This window comes from Balaenoptera physalus (genome assembly GCF_965194825.1).
Source record: "Balaenoptera physalus genome assembly, chromosome: 4".
In the NCBI taxonomy this organism is placed as follows: domain Eukaryota; kingdom Metazoa; phylum Chordata; class Mammalia; order Artiodactyla; family Balaenopteridae; genus Balaenoptera; species Balaenoptera physalus.
In genome coordinates, this window is record NC_138891.1 from 146,592,041 (window position 1) to 146,610,036 (window position 17,996).

The 17,996-nt window shown below is 42.2% G+C and overlaps 1 protein-coding gene across 1 annotated transcript in view; it reads left to right on the forward strand.

Moving 5' to 3' along the window:
- LOC309660415 (pericentrin-like) overlaps positions 1-17,996 on the forward strand; it is a gene marked incomplete at its 5' end in the record, with an annotated part of 95,757 nt that overhangs the window by 42,307 nt on the left and 35,454 nt on the right. The window contains 3 exon segments of the mRNA XM_082460996.1: positions 1,583-1,753; positions 15,123-16,004; positions 16,430-16,615. Of these exon segments, the coding sequence (XP_082317122.1) occupies positions 1,583-1,753; positions 15,123-16,004; positions 16,430-16,615 (1,239 nt within the window).

A 17,996-nucleotide genomic window follows, 5' to 3' on the forward strand; every position in this document is an offset into this window, starting at 1 on the left:
TGATTGGCCATTGGTGGTGGATTCACCCTTCAGCCCCTCTTCCCTCCCTGGAGGCCAGGGCTGAGACTGAAAGTTCTGACCCTTTAATCCCATGGTCAGTTCCCCTGGCGACCAGCCCCCATCCTTCAGTGGCCTGGGGCTTCCCCAAAGTCACCTCTGTGACACAGACTCATATGTGGCTGGAGGGGCTTGTTGGGAAGGTAGGGCACCTTCGTCACTCTCATCGCTCAGGGAGTGCCAAGGTGTCAGGTGCTCTGTGCCAGGCATTGGACAGAGACCAGGTGCGTGTTTCTTATTGCACATCACAGTGTCGCATTAGTGTAATAACATTTCATACCAGTTTTATAGCACTCCTTTGTCTCTCAAATACTCTTGAGTTTATCCCTAGTAGTTAAGTAAATCTTCAAGATTTTAGGTTTAGAAAGCTTATTTTATTAAATACTTTACATAGAGCCTAGTTATAATTATTTTGATTTTTGAGTTAGGAATTTATGTCAGCTCCTCAGTGAAAACACCTCTGGTGATAGTTCTTCTAGTTGTAGTTTGGAATTACGCGTCAGTCATGTGCACGTTCTTGTGTCTAAGAGTTTAAGATGAAGTGGGAAAGCTGCGTGTGGGCAGGTCCCCTGATTGGGAGTGGGGCAGGGCGGGGCAGGAGGGCCTTTCCAGTCAGCGCTGCCCCTCCTTTGCGCATTTAGCAGGAAGGAATTCAAGTTTCTTGTATCTCCTGTCACTGGAGGTTTAAAGGTTACTTGAAAGTCTGAGGCTCAATGAGAAATTTTATTTTGGAATCGTTTTGGCCCTAAGAAAACCCTGGCTCAAGGAGGAGAGTTTTATCAGGTGTGTTTGGTTTGAAAATGCTGATGAGAACCATTAGGTGAAGCCCAGGCCCCTGCTTGAGGATGTGCTGTGTGGGAAGGACGCCCAGCACAGGCCCTGGGGCTCCTGAGCCAGCCAGCTGCCCTCTCTGTCCACCCCTGCTCGGGGACAGTTCTGGGCGGCTCCCCTCCCCCCACCCCGCAGCCAACAGCTACTGAGCTTACTAGGCACCAGGGTGTAGAAAATGCCTTTTTTTTCCTCTACAAAGTTGGACCATGTGTACAATTTTGGATGCCTATTTCTTCCCCACTTAATATGTTGTGACCATTCTATCCATATTAAATGTTCCTTGAAAACTTTTTACATTCATTCATAACTTGCTCCTGGTGTCCACACTGCAGTCTAAATGTAAAAACATTCGTTGTATGGATGTGTTGTCAGCCATTGCCCTGTTCTTTGTCAGGTTCTTCCCAATTCAAACAATTTGCTGACAGTCTGGAGACCCTTTTGGTACCTTGTTGAATAATGACTGGGCTAACTTCCTTGCAGTGGAATCTCGGGCGCCCGCGGCGGCTCTGTTTGGGCCGCACCCTCCACTAGGCAGGCGTCTGCTCTGGAGCGTGGCTGGGTCTGTGGATGGTGTGTCTGGCACGTGCAGGTGTGCACAGGTGTGCTCCAGAAGGGCTGAGGAGGACAAGCTGCAGTTTGAGGCCCCCGATTTCCTGAAACACTTGCCTAAAATAAATCTGTTTTTCTTAAATAGGACAAAGAGGCATTACAGGAACAGCAGATGAGTAACTTGCTCCTGGTGTCCACACTGCAGTCTACACTGGATGAGGGCAAATGCCTGGGGTCACCTGCGGGCAGCCGTCCTGACGATCCCGAAGTCCAGCTGGAGGCGAGGCACAGGGCGCTCCTGCAGCGTGAGGACGAGGTGCGTGTGGGGCGGGCCTTGCGCGAGTGTCCCCTCACTGCTCCGCGTCCGCTGGTGGCCTCCCCTGCGCTTCTGTGTAGCGGGCAGGACATCCAAGTGATACAGTTTGTGGGCTTGTCACTGCTGTGTACACTTTGTAATTTTAACATTTCTATGTGGATTATAGGACAGTAAGTTTTTCTGGCACGTACTTTAAATCTTTCAAAGTGATTTTAACAATTATTAAATCAATTAGAATATTAGATCATTTTTAATGCTTACCTTTAATGCAAAGGTTTGGACTTAAAAGAACAATTAGAAAAAATTAAAGGTGACTTTGTAAGTGAAAATGAAGAAGTATTACAGCTGAACTTGAAATCAGACGTGCAGGACAACAGCACTGCCGTCCGCATCAGAGAACCTCAAGAAGAGAATGACAGTTTGAAGGTGAGCGAGAAAAACCCACCGACTCCGCCTGTGTCAACCGTGTACGTGCTGTGATGGCTGGAGTGACCATCAGCTGTGGGGAGTTGGCCTCGGGCTCCCCGACATTCGTGCGCCTTCCTGCTGAGACAGAAGAGGGGCCTCACGCTGGCACCCCTGGGCCAGCTCTGAAGTGTGCAGTGGGGCCAGCTTCTAGGGACCACTAGTGGGAATCAGAGTCACCTTGACTGGTGACGTTCACCTCCTGCACCAAACTCTGCTTCCTGTTTGCAAGTCCTTTAAAGGGTTCTTGTTGGAGTAAAGCTGCAGGAGAGGCCCTTCCCTAGTGACAGAAACTGTGGAGAGGAGATAAATCATAACTTAGGAACCGTGTGACTGCTTTGGGCTCCGTTCTAGAAGAGGTGATTTCCAGGACATAGTTGCTTCCTTCCAGGAGCAGAAGAAAATCTGTTTTTAAGTCTTCTCTATTATCTTAATGTAATTGTGCTTTTGAAGGAAAAAATAAAAACAACCTCTGTATAGTGCAGACGGCAACTAAGGTCGTAAAGAGAATATCACCTTCAAAGATGGCCTTGAAATAGTTGAGTTTAGACTCACTTGTTGCCTGTGGTTGCAGCCTGGCGGTCGTTGGATGAGTGTGAACTCGCTGCATTGAAGGAAGTCGAAGGGTCGTGTCATTTATGCCTGTTCCTCACAAAGGTTACATCTTCATGATTGTAAAATAATCTTTCGTGAAAATGGAGTTTTAGGCCAAAGGACAACACTGGTTGTCCTTTCGGTGGGAGTTCTTCCTTAATTAATAGATGAGTGGCAGATAAGAGCACACTTTGCTTGTTCTTTGGTGATTGCTTTGAAACGAGTTGCCTAGAAAAATGCAGTAATTGATTTTTGAAAGCTGAACTAATATGTCATTTTAGGCAGAAAGCACTTTAATAGAAAAACATTTTCAAATTGAGTGTTACTATTTAAAACTGTAGGCTTATTTAATTAGGATATTTCGCATCTGCGAGGTCAGGGGACTATTTCCCATAGTAATGCTTTCTTGGCATTATTATCATTGTTATCATTTCCACAGGCATTTCTGCAAAACAGAGAAAGGGAGATGACGTGTGTGAGTGAGTAGGCCGAGGCGTAGCTGGCCGGGACGGGGAGTGGCGCTCTCAGCGAGGTGGGCCTTGCCTGGCACTGTGTGCGGGACCGCAGTCTGATCTGGCGTCTTAGGCATTACGTTCTTGGTAGTTTGTAAGGTGTCTGGGTGTCAACAGGGGGCCTCTGTGTCCTTACACAGAGGTTATAGTGTTTTTTTGTTTTGTTTTTTTTTATGTTGGAGGAGGGTTTAGAGATGGTGGGGCTGTAGAGTAAAAAGGAGTTTTGTCTGCAGTTCTTCATGACCCCAAATGCTGCAGTGACAGAGGCTATTGGGAAACTAATGATCTGTGTTGGTACCTTATACATGTGGCAAAATTTTACAGTATCCTTTTGTGTTACTTTGAGGAATGCCTTTAAAACCAATGACTAGTTTTTTTAAGGAGATTATATCAGTTATTTGTCCTTAGTACTATAGAATGAGCCATGTGAGTATAATTTTACATACTAAAAAATATCATAAATATTAAAAATAGTTTATGTGATAAGGAAAATACTTTAGTTCCATTAAGAATAGAAAACTATTATAAAGACAATCCCAAATATTTTCTTTTGGGATTTTTGTCTATTTCTAGACATGTAAATTTGTACATCATTTGTTTTATGTAATTCTACTCATTTTTTGTGAAAGTGTCGACGATATCTTTACTTTGATATAATAAACCAAAATTCCATTCGTAGGACTGACTCTCATTAGATTTCTAATTCTATGAAAGATACCACGTTTTGTTATATTTTCTGTCCTTATTTTGTGTCAGTGAAGGTTTTCATCATTTAGAATCATGGTACCGTTAGGTTTTTTGGAATGCTGTACACTTATGTTCCCACCACTCTTTGTTAAGACCTCTTTTGATGTGGTTATTGTTCTTTCTTTTCTGTGCTTCCTTCTCCAGCAGCTACTTGACATCCTAACACCTTATTCTCAACATGTATTGTCCCTTCCTTCATTATTTATTCTAATACTTGGATTAGTGTTGTTTCTTTAATTTTATCATTTACTCTCCCCCTTATTCTATAGTTTTCAAGGAAGAGGTCTTGAACATTTTTTATTAAATGTATTCCTAAGTATCTTAGGTTTGTTGCACTATTGGAAATGGGCTTAAATTTATTTTTATTATCCAGTTGTTTGCCATGAGTATACACACATACATACATATATGTATATAATTTTTGTATATTAACCTTGTATCTTGTTACCTTGCTAAACTCATATATACTAGTAGTGTTTTTATAGATTTCTAGGGCTTTCTATGTAGAAGAGTACACTGTCTGCAAATAGACAGTTTTGTTTCTTTCCAGTCTTTGTCCTTTATTTCTTTTCCTTTCTTATTACAATGTCTGGCACTTTCAGTGTAGTGTTAAATAAAACAGTGAGAGCAGTCATCCTTGCCTTGTTCCTGATCTTGGAGGAAAGTGTTCATTGTTTCACCGTTAAGTATAATGTTAGCTGTAGGTTTTTCATAGATATCTTTCATCAGATTGAGGATGTTCCCTTTTGTTTCTGCATTGCTTCCTCTAAATCTTTTGAAATAGTTGTATTATTTTTCTTTTAACTCTTCTAATAGGGTTAACTACATTGAGTAATTTTTGAAGGTTAAGCCAACCTTGCATTCCTAGGATAAACTCTACTTGGTGGTGATGAGCTACCCTTTTAATATATTGTTGGATTTGACTTGCTGATCTTTTGTTAGAGGATTTTTCATCTGTGTTCATTGAGCTACTTTTTAAAAAAATATATTTTATCAGGTTTTGGTATGAAGGTTTTGCTTGGCTTATAAAATGTTGGAAATTTTCCCACTTTCTTCTTTTTCTGAAAGAGGTTATTTAAATACATGTGATTTCTTCTTTAAATGTTTTAATAGAATGCACAGTGAAACCATCTGGCCCTGCAGGCTACCTAAGTGGTGAGGTTTTTGGTAATGAATTCAGTTTCTTTAATAGGTATAGGGGTGTTTACATTTCTGTTTTATCTTGTGTTAGTTTTGACTGGTTGTGTTTCTCAAGGAGCTTGTCCATTTCATCTAAATTGTCAAATTTCTTGGCATGAAGGAGTTTATAATCTTTCCTTATTAGCCATTAATCTTATTAACCATTTTCTTATTAACTCATCGAATAGCTGTAAGTTATGCCTTGATGACCCTTTTTTCATTCCTGATATTGATGAATTTGTGTTTTCTCTTTTTCCGAGGTCTCTCTAGCCTAAGGGTTTATCAGTTTTACTGGTGTTTTAAAAAAACAGCTTTTGGCTTTACTAGTTTTCTCAATTTTTTTCCTATTTCTTTGATTTCTCTTATTTTCATTATTGGATTCTTTCTACCTCCCTTGGGTTTATTTTACTCTTCTTTTTCTAGCTTCTTTAGGTGAAACCTTAAGTCACTGATTTCATTTATTTATTTAATTTATTTGGCTGCATCGGTTCTTAGTTGTGGCATGCGGGGTCCTTCACTGTGGTGCGTGGGCTCTTTGTTGCAGTCTGCGGGCTTCTCTCTAGTTGTGGCACGTGGACTCCAGAGCGCACGGGCTCAGTAGTTGTGGCACGTGGGCTTAGTTGCCCCGTGGCATGTGGGATCTTAGTTCCCCAACCAGGGATTGAACCCGCATCCTCTGCATTGGAAGGTGGATTCTTAACCACTGAACCACCAGGGAAGTCCCATCACTGATTTTAGACAGTCCTTATTTTTTTGATAAAACCGTTTCTTATCTGTAAATTTTTCAGGGTATTTAAAAAAAAATTCACACACACTAAAATTCACTTTTTGGGGGATAGTTCTTTGAGTTCTGAAAAATGCATTTAGTCCTGTAATCACCACCACAAACAAGACATGGTACAGCGCCCCACTCAGAAAGTCTCCCTGTGCTGCCCCTTTGTGGTCACCAACCCCACGCCCAACCTCTCGCAGCCACTGATCTGCTCTTCAGCTCTACAGGTTGTGCCTTTTGCAGAATGCTATGTCAAGTCACTTGGCATAATATGTTTGAAATTCATCCATGTTGTTGCATGTGTCAGTAATTTGTTCCTTTATTTCTGAGTAATACTGTCTAGATGTCCCATGGTTTATTCATTCACTCATTGACATATGTTTGGATTGTTTCTAGGTTTTGGCAGTTATGAATTGAGCTACTGTAAACATTCATGTGCAGGTTTTTGTGTGAAAATAAGTTTCCAATTCTTTAGGGTAAATACCTGTGAGTAGAATGGCTGATTGATATGTAAGTATATGTTTAACCTTAGAAGAAACTGGCAAACGGTTTTGCAAAGTTGCTCTACCATTTTACATTCCCAGCAGCAGCGTATGAGGGCTCTAGTAACCACGTCCTCATCAGCACTTGGTATGGTCAGTCTTTTTCACTTGTAGCCATTTTAATAGGTGTGTAGTGGTATCTCCTTATAGTTTTAATTTGCACTTCCTTAATGACTAATGATCTTGAGCGTCTTTTTATGTGCTTGTTTGCCATACATATTGTGGTGAAATGTTTGTTCAAATCCTTTGCTACTTTTTTTTATTACTGTTTTTTAATTGAAGTATAGTCGATTTGTAATATTATGTTAGTTTCAGGTGTACAAGATAGTGATTCAGTATTTTTGTAGATTCTACTTCATTTAAAGTTATTATACAATAATGGCTATTATATTTCCCTGTGTCATACAATATATCCTTTTTGCTTATTTATTTTATATAAAGTAGTTTGTGTCTTAATCTCATACCCCTGTCTTTCCCTTCCCCCTTCCCTCTCCTCACTTGTAATCACTAATTTGTTCTCTATATCTGTGAATCTGTTTCTGTCTTGTTATATACATTCGTTTATTTTATTGTTTAGATTCCACATATTGGTGATAACATACAGTATTTGTCTTTCTCTGTCTGACTTATTTCACTAAGTATAATACCCTCTAGGTCCATCCATGTTGTTGCAAATGGCAGAATTTCATCCTTTTTTATGGCTGAGTAGTATTCCATTGTATATATGTGCCACATCTTCTTTATCCATTCATTTGTTGATGGACACTTAGGTTGCTTCCTTATCTTGGCTATTGTAAATAGTGCTGCTATGAACAGTGGGGTCCGTGTATCTTTTTGAATGAGTGTTTTCATTTTCTTCAGCTATATACCCAGGAGTGGAATTGCTGGATCATATGGTAGTTCTATTTTTAGTTTTTTGAGGAACCTCCTTATTCTTTTATGCAGTGGCTGCACCAATTTACAGTCACGTCAACAGTGTGCTAGGATTCTCACATCCTCTCCAAAATATGTTATTTGTGTGCTTTTTGATGGCAGCCATTCTGACAGGTGTGAGGTAATATCTCATTATGGTTTTGATTTTCATTTCCCTGATGATTAGTGATGTTGAGCATTTTTTCATGTGCCTGTTGACCATCTGCATTTCCTCTTTGGAAAATTGTATGTTATGGTCTTCTGCCCTTTTTTTTTTTTGGCTGCGCCACATGGCATGCAAGATCTTAGTTCCCTGAGCAGGGCTGAAACCCGTGCCCCCTGCAGTGGAAGCGCAGAGTTTTAACCACTGGACCACCAGGGAAGCCCTTCTGCTAATTTTCTAATCAGGTTGTTTGTGTTTTTGATGTTGAGTTGTATGAACGGTTTATATATGTTGGATATTAACCCTTTATTGGTCATAATATTTGTAAATATCTTCTGCCATTCAGTAGGTTGTCTTTTCATTTTGTCGATGGCTTCCTTTGCTGTGCAAAAGCTTTTAAGTTTATTTAGGTCCCATTTGTTTATTCTTGCTTTTGTTTCCTGTGCTTTAGGAGTCAGAACCAAGAAAATATTGCTACAATTTATGTCAAAGAGTGTTCTGCCTGTGTTTTCCTCTAGCAGTTTTATGGTTTCTGGTCTTGCATTTAGGTCTTTTTTTTTTTTAATAGTTTTTATGGAGATATATATATATGTTTTTTTAACTTATTTTTATTTTTGGCTGCGTTCGGTTTCGTTGCTGTGCGCGGGCTTTCTCTAGTTGCGGCGAGCGGGGGCTACTCGTTGTTGCCGTGTGCAGGCTTCTCATTGCGGTGGCTTCTCTTGTTGAGGTGCATGGGCTTCAGTAGTTGTAGCACACGGGCTCAGTAGTTGCAGCACGTGGGCCCTAGAGCACATGGGCTTCAGTATTTGCCGTGCGTGGGCTCAGTAGTTGAGGTGTGCAGGCTCTAGGCACATAGGCTTCAGTAGTTGTGGCTCACGGGCTCTAGAGTGCAGGCTCAGTAGCTGTGGCACATGGGCTTTGTTGCTGCGTGGCATGTGGGTTCTTTCCGGACCAGGGATTGAGCCCATGTCCCCTGCATTGGCAGGTGGATTCTTAACCACTGCAACACCAGGGAAGTCCTGTGCACTTAGGTCTTTAATCCATTTTGAATTTATTTTTGTATATAGTATTAGAGAATGTTCTAATTTCATTCTTTTACATGTAGCTGTCCCGTTTTCTCAGCACCGCTTACTAAAGAGGCTGTTTTTTCTCCATTGTATATTCTTGCCTCCTTTGTTGTAGATTAATTGACCATAAGGGTGTGGGTTTATTTCTGGGCTCTGTATTCTGTTCCATTGATCTGTGTGTCTGTTTTTGTGCCAATACCATGCTGTTTTGATTACTGTAGCGTCGTAGTGTAGTCTGAAGTTAGGGAGCATGGTACCTCCAGCTTTGTTCCTTTTCTCAAAATTTCTTTGGCAATTTGGTGTTTTTTGTGGTGCCATATACATTTTAAGATTATTTGTTCTGGTTCTGTGAAACCTGTCGTGGGTATTTTCATAGGGAGTGCATTAAATCTGTAGATTGCTTTAGGTACTATAGACATTTTAACAGTATTCTTCCAATCTCTGAACATGGAATATCTTTCCACTTCTTTGTATTATCTTCAGTTTCCTTCATCAGTGTTTTATAGTTTTCAGAGTAGAGGTCTTTCAACTCCTCAGATAAGTTTATTCCTAATATTTTATTCTTTTTCATGTTTTCTTTCTCTTCTGGTACTTCATTATTAATGTATAGAAAAAGCAACAGATTTCTGTATATTAATCTTGTGTCCTTAAACTTTACTGATTTCAGTTTAGTTCTAATAGTTTTTTGTTGGAGACTTTGGGGTTTTCTATATAAAGTATTAACGTCATCTGCAAATAGTGATAGTTCTAGTTTTTCCCTTCCAATTTGGATGCCTTTTGTTTCTTTTTCTTGTCTGATTGCTGTGGCTAGGACTTCTAATACTATGATAAATAGAAGTGGCAAGAGTGGGTATTCTTGTCTTTTTCCTGATTTTAGAGGAAAGGCTTTCAACTTTTCACCAATAATATGATGTTAGCTGTGGATTTGTCATAAATGGCCTTTATTATATTGAGATACATTTCCTCTTTACCAACTTTGATGAGAGTTTTTATCATGAATGGATGTTGAATTTTGTCACATGCTTTTACTGCATCTAGTGAGACGATCGTGTATTTTTATCCTTCCTTTTGGGAATGTGGTGTATCATATTGGTTGATTTACAGATATGGAATCTTCCTTGCATCCCTGGTATAAATCTCACTTGATCATTGTGTGTGATCCCTTAATGTATTGTTGGATTGGTTTGCTAATATTTTGTTGAGGATTTTTACATCTATATTCATTAGAGATATTGCCGTAACTGTCTTTTTGGTAGTGTCTTGTTTTTGGTTTTGGTATCAGGGTATTGGTGACCTCACAGAATAAATTTGGGAGTGTTCCCTCCTCTTCAGTGTTTTGGAATTGTTTGAAAAGGATAGGGATTAGCACTTCCTTACATGTTTGGTACAGTTCCCCTGTGAAGCTGTCCGTTACTGGACTTCGATTCTTTTGCTAATTTTTTAAAAGTTGGGTTCATTTTCTTATTGTTCAGTTTTGGGAATTCTTTATATCTTCTGAATACTTTTTTTTTTTTTTTTTATCTCTAGTGTCTAGCACTATACATGGAACATATTAGGTGCTCAATAACTTTTGTCGAATGAATGACTCAATCAATCGATGTGTATTATTATATTTGTAAGTAAAAAGAAAAATGGAGGGCAAAAGTGTGGTAAAGATTTAATTTCTACAGTACATGCTTGGTGGTTTGTGTCCCCAGTAAAAAGGAGAAGACCATTTCTGACAAGGAACTGGATCCAGAGGTACACAAATGGTTAAAGAAGATCCTACAAGGATTTTCTTGGTGGCCTTAACCCAAACATCAGTGCCCATAATGGCTCTGTAAAAAATTAATAAACAGAAACCTCAAATAAATTTGGGAGACCAGAGGGTAAACTCTCCTACCCTGAGATGACAGCAGAGCCAAACAGGAAGAAGAAAGACTCCTTTTCTGGCATGAATACTTTTTTGATATATGATCTGCAGATATTTCACCCACTCTGTGGTTTGTCTCTTCACTCTTCAGTAGTATGTTCCACAGATCAAGACCTTTTTAGTTTTGATAAAGTTCAATTTATTAAATTTTTAAATGGGTTATGCTTTTGGAGTTGTATCTAAGAGCTCTTCTCCTAACCCAAGATGACAAAAATATTCTCTTATGTTTTCACTTAGAAATTTCATAGTTTTGCTTTGTATTCAAATCTATGATATACTTTATATTTGGGCACATGGATGTCTAATTTTTCCAGCCCTGTTCAAACACTAATCTTTTTTACATTAAATTGCCTTTACACCATTCACAAAAATCAGTTAACCATATTTGTTTAGATATCTGAACTCTGTTCAGTTATATTGATCTAGGTTTCTCTTTCTTTACTAATATCACACTATTTCTATTTCTATACTTTTACAGTAAGTCTTGAAACCAGGTAATGTAAGTCATCCAACTTTTTCTGTTTACAAATTTGTTTTGGCTATTCTACTTCCTTTAACTTTCCATGTAATTGTAGAGGCAACAAAGTGATAACTGCAAAAATGTCTTGCTGGTATTTTGATTGGAATTGCATTGAATCTATAGATTGATCTGGAGAAAATTAACATCTTAACAATTTTGAGTCTTCTAAACCATGAACATGGTGTAAGTGCCCTTTTATTTGTCTTCTTGGATTTCTTTCAGTGATGTGTGGTTTTCAATTTATATATCCTGCATATATTTTGTTAGATTTATATCTCGGTGCTTTATTTTTTGTTGTGCTATCTTAAATGATACGTTCATTTAATTTAAAAAATTGTGTGTTTTATTTAACGTTAAATTCTAATATGGTAGATTATATTGATGAATTTTCAAATATTGAACCAGCCCTGAATCCCTGGAATAAACCCCACTTGGTCATGGTGTATGGTTCTTTTATATCTGTTGAATTCTATTTACTAGTGTTTTATTAAGAATTTATATATTCATCATGGATATTGGTCTGTAGTTTTCTTGTGATATCTGTCTGGTTTTGGTATCAGGGTAATAATATTGGCCTCACTGAATGAATTGTTCCCTCTTCTGTTTTCTGTAAAAGATTGTTTAGTATTAGTGCTATTTATTATTTAACTCATTACTGATGGGGGGATTTTTGCAGAAACTAACACCTGTGGCCAACGATTTTTATTTTGGCCAGCCAAAAATAATTCTGTTATTTCAGTAACACTTTGCAGGTTATTACATTCAATAGTTACACCTGACGCACCTGTAAAGTCTCCTAATTTTTGTGAAATGTTGTCTTCAGTCTGCTCTTCTGTAGAAGCAAAGGAGCATTCTCCAGCACCGTGAGTTTCATTCTCACTTTCCGCATTGGAATTAATCACTAAGGTTTTCTGTCTTTTTGTTGATCTAATATTCACATCATCTGAATCAGAACTATATTCTGAAGAATTATCATTTTCTGAGACACTAGTATATATGTCGCTCGGACAATCAGAGAAAGTATCTGCATAAAATTCACCGAAAACTTCTTCTTCACTCAAAATTTCATGAGGAAAAAAAAAAAAAAAAATTTCATGAGGGGTCATTTTTGAAAATTTTACATTTATAATATACACAATGTTGGAACAAAAACCTAACAGAGCAAAATGTGAATGATAATGACAATCATAAGTTTTATAATGAACCCTTGATCAGTTTTAAGCTTTAGCAGCTTTGCACAGTGACGTTAATTGTATCACTGTCTAAAAACGTACTGATACGTCTCCAGTCAATAACATTCAGGTAACAAAAGACGTATTAATATGTCTCCTGTCAATAATGTGTTAGCTGTTGAGTAACACCATCTGGGCCTGGCAAGTTCTCTTTTTGTGTTTTGTTTTTAAATTACAGATTCAATTTCCTCAATACTTATGGGGTTGTTCAAATTAATATTTTGCACTGGGAGGTTTTGGGCCATTATTTATTGAGGTATTTTTTTGCATCATTCTCTTCTAGAGCTCCAATTACAAATACGCCATACCTTTTACATCGTCCTATGGGTATTGGAAGCTGTGTGCATTTTTTATAATTCTTTTCCTCTGATGGGATAATGTCTGACTCTTCAGAATTTGAACTCTGTCATGTTCAGGATTTTCTCAAGCCCATTGGAGTGATTTTCTAAATTTCAGACATTATTTTTAGTTCTAGAATTTGGGGTTTTTTTTTTTTTTTAATAGTTTATGTTCCTCTGCCAAGACTTCCTGTCTTTTTGTTTATCATGAACATGCTTACCTTTATGTCCTTGAACACAGTTATAACATCTTTGTTTGCTTGTTCCAGCATTTTTGTCATCTCAGTTTTAGTTGTCACTGGTTGTCTTTTTGTGTCCCACGTGTTGCTGATTTTTTTTTTTAATAACTTTGATTTGCATACTTGATATTCTGCAAATAATGTTGTGGGAACTCTTGCTTCCCAAAACAGTGAGATTTTTCTTTTAGTGGTAGTCATGTTGGTCGGACTTGAAGTTTGCACTCTGTCTTGCCTGCAGAGATCACATGAGGTTTGGTTTCCCTTCCCTGCTTCTCTGTCTGTTGTCTTTCTCTCTCCAGAGTCCTGGCAGCCCTGGCTGCCCCAGTTCCCTCTTCTCGGCCTCATCTGGCCGCACTGCCTGACGGCACAGCCTGAAAGATGGAAACTCCCCCGTCTGGTAGCCTTTGCTGCATCAGAATCCCCAGCATGACGTCCTGGGCCTGTAGGCAGGTGGGATGTACCTCTGGGTTTCACGGAGTCGGTCTGCATGCCCATTGTGGAGCTCCGTGGGCCCTCTTTGTGACGCCGTGCTGGTGCTGACTCTCCAGACGCCCACAGAATCCGCTGGCTGAGAGAGAAGCACCCTCTGAGCCTCACTCTTAGCTGCCTGGGGTGTGTGGCACTGTCCTGTGCACTATGCACTGTCCCGTGTCAGAAGGCACCACTCCTCCCACATTCAGGGAGATGTGACACGTGTGTTCTGGCCCTTCTTCTAGGTTCTGCAACTGCAGTTCTGCTCTTCCCTCTCTGGGCTTTGTGAACATCGTTGCCCCTCTGCTTCCTCACGTGCTCCAACTGCACTGTATCTTAGAGGACTTATTTTAGATTCTAGTGCCTTACTTTTTAACGCCACTTTCACGTGCTAGCTTTGATATTTTAAGTGTGATGCTTGTGTTGTGACTTTGGCGCTTTAGTTGTGCACACGTTTTCATCTCAGTGTGCTGAGTGCATCAGGCCAAACGTATGCAGACAGTGTTACCCCCCGACTCCTTTCAGTCATCTGTGGGTGGGGAGACGTGGGTCTGTGCAGCACACATCGTGGGGCTGGGTAGAGGGTCTTGCCTCACACTGAGAACTTTTCTTTTGCCAACTACATACAGTGGCATTCAGATGTGGTAAGTGTGAGTGTGATGTACAGCTTACGCCATCCAAACCAAAACCAAAAATCAGTTTTCTTGTTTTTGTTTTTGCTATGGGCCAGGTTTGGATTTGTGTTTAGAGTAATGGTTAAATAGTACTAGTGAAACCAAGAATTGTATGAAACTCTTAATTTTTAGGACGTATAAGATGTTACTATAACCAGTTGGTTGAAAATTGTTAACTAGAACACAGATTGCTTAGAACTTTTTAATTTTTTGGTCACTACTATTGATGTAATCTTAAGAGAATGTAGTTTGGAGCCATATTGACATAGATTTCAATTCTGATTTTCCATTTACTGTCTTTGTGGTCTTGGCAAGATATTTCATATCTAAATTTCAACTGTCCCATCCTTGAAGTAGGAACAATAACATTTCTTACCTTAAGATTGTTGAGAATTAGACTAAATAGCACAAGTAGAACCATCGTTGGACGCCCGGTGTGGTGAGTCCCCGCGTCCCCGCTGTGCACAGTGTGCAAAGCGTGCTGTGTGCTCTGGCTCATTCATGTGCTTCATGACTGCAAACTCCCTCAGCCAGTCTTCTCACTTTTATTCTTGTTCTGGTGTTAGAGTGACACCTAAAATCTAAATACCCCTTTAGGAAAATCAAACAAATCAAAGTTGTTTCAACGTTAAGAAAATAGACATTTAAAAGGTGGTGAGAACATTCATGTGTAGTGTCATCGACTGGGACGTGGCCAAGTTAGAGCTTCCCCTGAATCCTGGCAGCCGAGTGTTGGGGTCTGTCACAGCGATGGGGTGTGGCCTTAATGAAGCATTTGAACGAGCAACAGAGCAGCAACTGCAGATACGAATATTTGACCATTCTGACGTACTTGAACTGGCTGGGTGTTCTGGGTGTTCTTCAGATCTTAATGTCATTTGGTGATGTTGTTAGTTACTTCCATAGCTACTTCTAAGTTACGAAGTCTCTCCACTTCTGTAAGAATGAGTTCAGGCCCAGCTGTAAGTGGAAAGGGGAACTTCTGAAGTTGAGGTATGTAATTTGCCTCTGAAATGTGCTTTTTCTTCAGGTTGCGTATAACAGAAGTTCTGAAATTGAAGAGCTGAAATCCATTATTGAGAATTTGCGAGAGAACCAAGAGAGGTTACAGAAGGATAAAGCACAGGAGATTGAACAGCTCCATGAGGTCATCGAGAAACTGCAGAGGGAGCTCCTGCTCGGGGGACCCGCAGCGCCCCAGGCCGGTGATGGCAGAGCCGCCAGCCTGCAGAGCGAGCTGCTGGGCCTCCCGGCCGAAGGAGCCAAGGCCTGCGTGGAGCTGGAGGGTGAGCTGCGTGCCGCCCTCGAGGCCAAGGAGGCCCTGAGCCGGCTGCTGGCCGAGCAGGAGCGCGGGCACGGCCAGGCCCTCGAGGCCCTCCAGCAGCGCCTGCAGGCCGCGGAGGAGGTGGCCGTGCGGCAGCTGGCTGCGTCGGGGCCCCGCGCCGCCCTCAGGGAGGCCGAGGTCCAGACCCTGGCCTCACAGATCCGAGAGTTCGAAGCTGCCCTGCGGGCCAAGGAAGCGAAGATCGCAGAGAGAGAGTTAGAAATCGACGCTCTGCACCGGCAGAAGTCAGCCCACTCTGCCGAGCTGGAGGCCATCCTGGCGGCCGTGGCCCGCTTCCGCTGCGCCCTAGAGCAGCAGCTCCTGGCGGCCTCTGGGGAGCCCCCCGAGCTGCAGCGGCTCCGGGCGCAGTGTGTCCGCCTCGGCTGCCAGCTGCAGGCGCTCAACCAGCGCTTCCTGAGGTGCCAGAAGGAGCCGGACGAGCGGCAGGCGCGCGGGGCCCACGTGGCCGGCAGCTCCCGGGGGCGGGTGTCCCGGGGTGAAGAGGCCTCCTGCCACGAAGAGGTGGAACAGGATGTGTGTGGCAGGCGGCTGGCTGAGGCCCCCCACGGCCATGGTGGGAACCCACAGGTGGGCTCCTTCGTCAGGACACAGGTGGTGCAGCCTCTGTGTGCAGAGAGCTGGGTGCACGTGGGGAGCTGGGGTGTGTCCGGGGAGCTGGGGGTGCAGGTGGGGATCTGGGGTGTGTCTGGGGAGCTGCTGGTGCAGGTGGGAAGCTCGGGGGCAGCTGTGCTGTGCTCCACGTCTGCTGGGGCCGTGCTTCGCGGGGTTGCCCCAGCTCCAGCACGTCTTGACCTGCTGTGTGCACCTCTGGTCTTCTGCTCCGCGTGTGTGCTTCTGGTCCTGAGCTGTGGGCTCTCCCTCGGGGCCTGCTGGCTGGTGCTCCGGCTGCAGAGCTCCTGGGACTCTGAGGTAGCCTCACTGCACTTGTGACTTTGTGATGCCTTCGGCTGTGTGCTCATAAGCATTGTCCTCGTTTTCTCTGCTCATCACAGAGCCCTGTTAAGGAGGGTCCGCAGCTGGCCAAAGCCCTGCCGACGTTGACCCGCGCAGATCTCAGCCAGCAGGACAGCGTGATGTCGGTGCTTGCGGTCTGCCAGCGGCAACTGGAGTCTGAGCTGCTCTTAGTGAAAAAGGAAATGTGCCTGCCTGCAGAGAATGGAGTGTCGGGAGCAGCGAAGGTGCCTGGGCACGTTCGGGGGTTGGGGGGGGGCACAGGACACGGCAGCTGGTCGCAGGCAGAGACCCCCTCGGCGTCTTTGCTGCGCCAGCACAGGTTACGTGCACTGCAGACAGGGGCGCCTTCTCCAAGTCCGTCGCTCTTGGCGGTGCTGCTCAGATCCATTCTGAAATTTCCCGCGTGTTTGATTTAAGCATGCATTTCCCATGGTCTAATCAGCTTGTGAAAAGTGAGCAGTCAGTTACTTTTTCCTCATAGTTGATATCAGTAGGATTTAACGGCTCCAGGGCTTGTGTCTGGATTTTCCGTGTGAGGACAGTTGCCCACAGCTGTGCTGCCTCCACAACCTTCATCACTTGCAAAGGCTTCACATGTATTGCTTGAACCTCAGGTGTTTTCCCTACCTGTGTTCACTTGTCCTCCCAGCAAAGAAGAGCAGAGTAACCTATGATTCAGCAGTTTTACATTCTGCTCACCAGGACAGAAGCTACAAGAAGCTGCCTTTTCTTTCCCGGGCGGGGAGGGTGCGGGTCGGCAGCATCACGTTGGTGCGGAGCTGAGATGTTTGAGAACCAAAAGTGGGCTTGGTTCTGAAGCCTGCTCAGACGCGGGCTCTCATGAGCCAGTCACCCTGCTGGTGTGGACGTTGCACACTTCGCTAGGTGTTCCAGCCCCTCACCTCCTGGGAGCGCTCCTGGGATGTGCCACGAGCCATGTGCACCATGTTGGAAATTGGAAGATTCTGAATCCCACAGCACACAGGATTCTGGGCCTGGGTCTGCAGTTTTGATAGAGGAAGCCTGCATCTGATGTTATGTGTTTATCAGATGCCCTCAGACAATACATTCTGTTTGGAGAGAACCTTCACTTACTCTGTGTAGCAAACTTGTCTCAGCATCCTTGTGATAAGAACATTTCTTTAAATTCTTAAAAGAGAGCTCGGCCCTGGGATATCCTGAGCTGGTCGCCAAATTTTTAGGAGTTATACACTGACAAGGAAATTCCAAATTCATTCCATAAATTACAATTTTGTGTTTTCCAATGTTTGCATATAGAACCTTCCAGGCCTTTTTTCCTTAAAAAACCCAAAAAAGAAACTTAACATCCTCAATAAATTGCCACAGAAATAGGTTATAACGGTTGCCTTTTTTTGTGTTGTGTGTGGCAAAATACATACACAATTTACATCTTAATCATTTTTAAACGTATAGTTCAGTGGTATTAAATACGTTTATAATGTTGTGTGACCGTGCATCTCCATAGCTCTTTTCATCTTGTGAAACTGAAACTACCCATTTAAACAATGACTCCCATTTCCTCCTTCCCCCAGGCCCTGGCAACCACTGTTATGCTTTCTGTTTCCGTATGATTTCTGAAATACT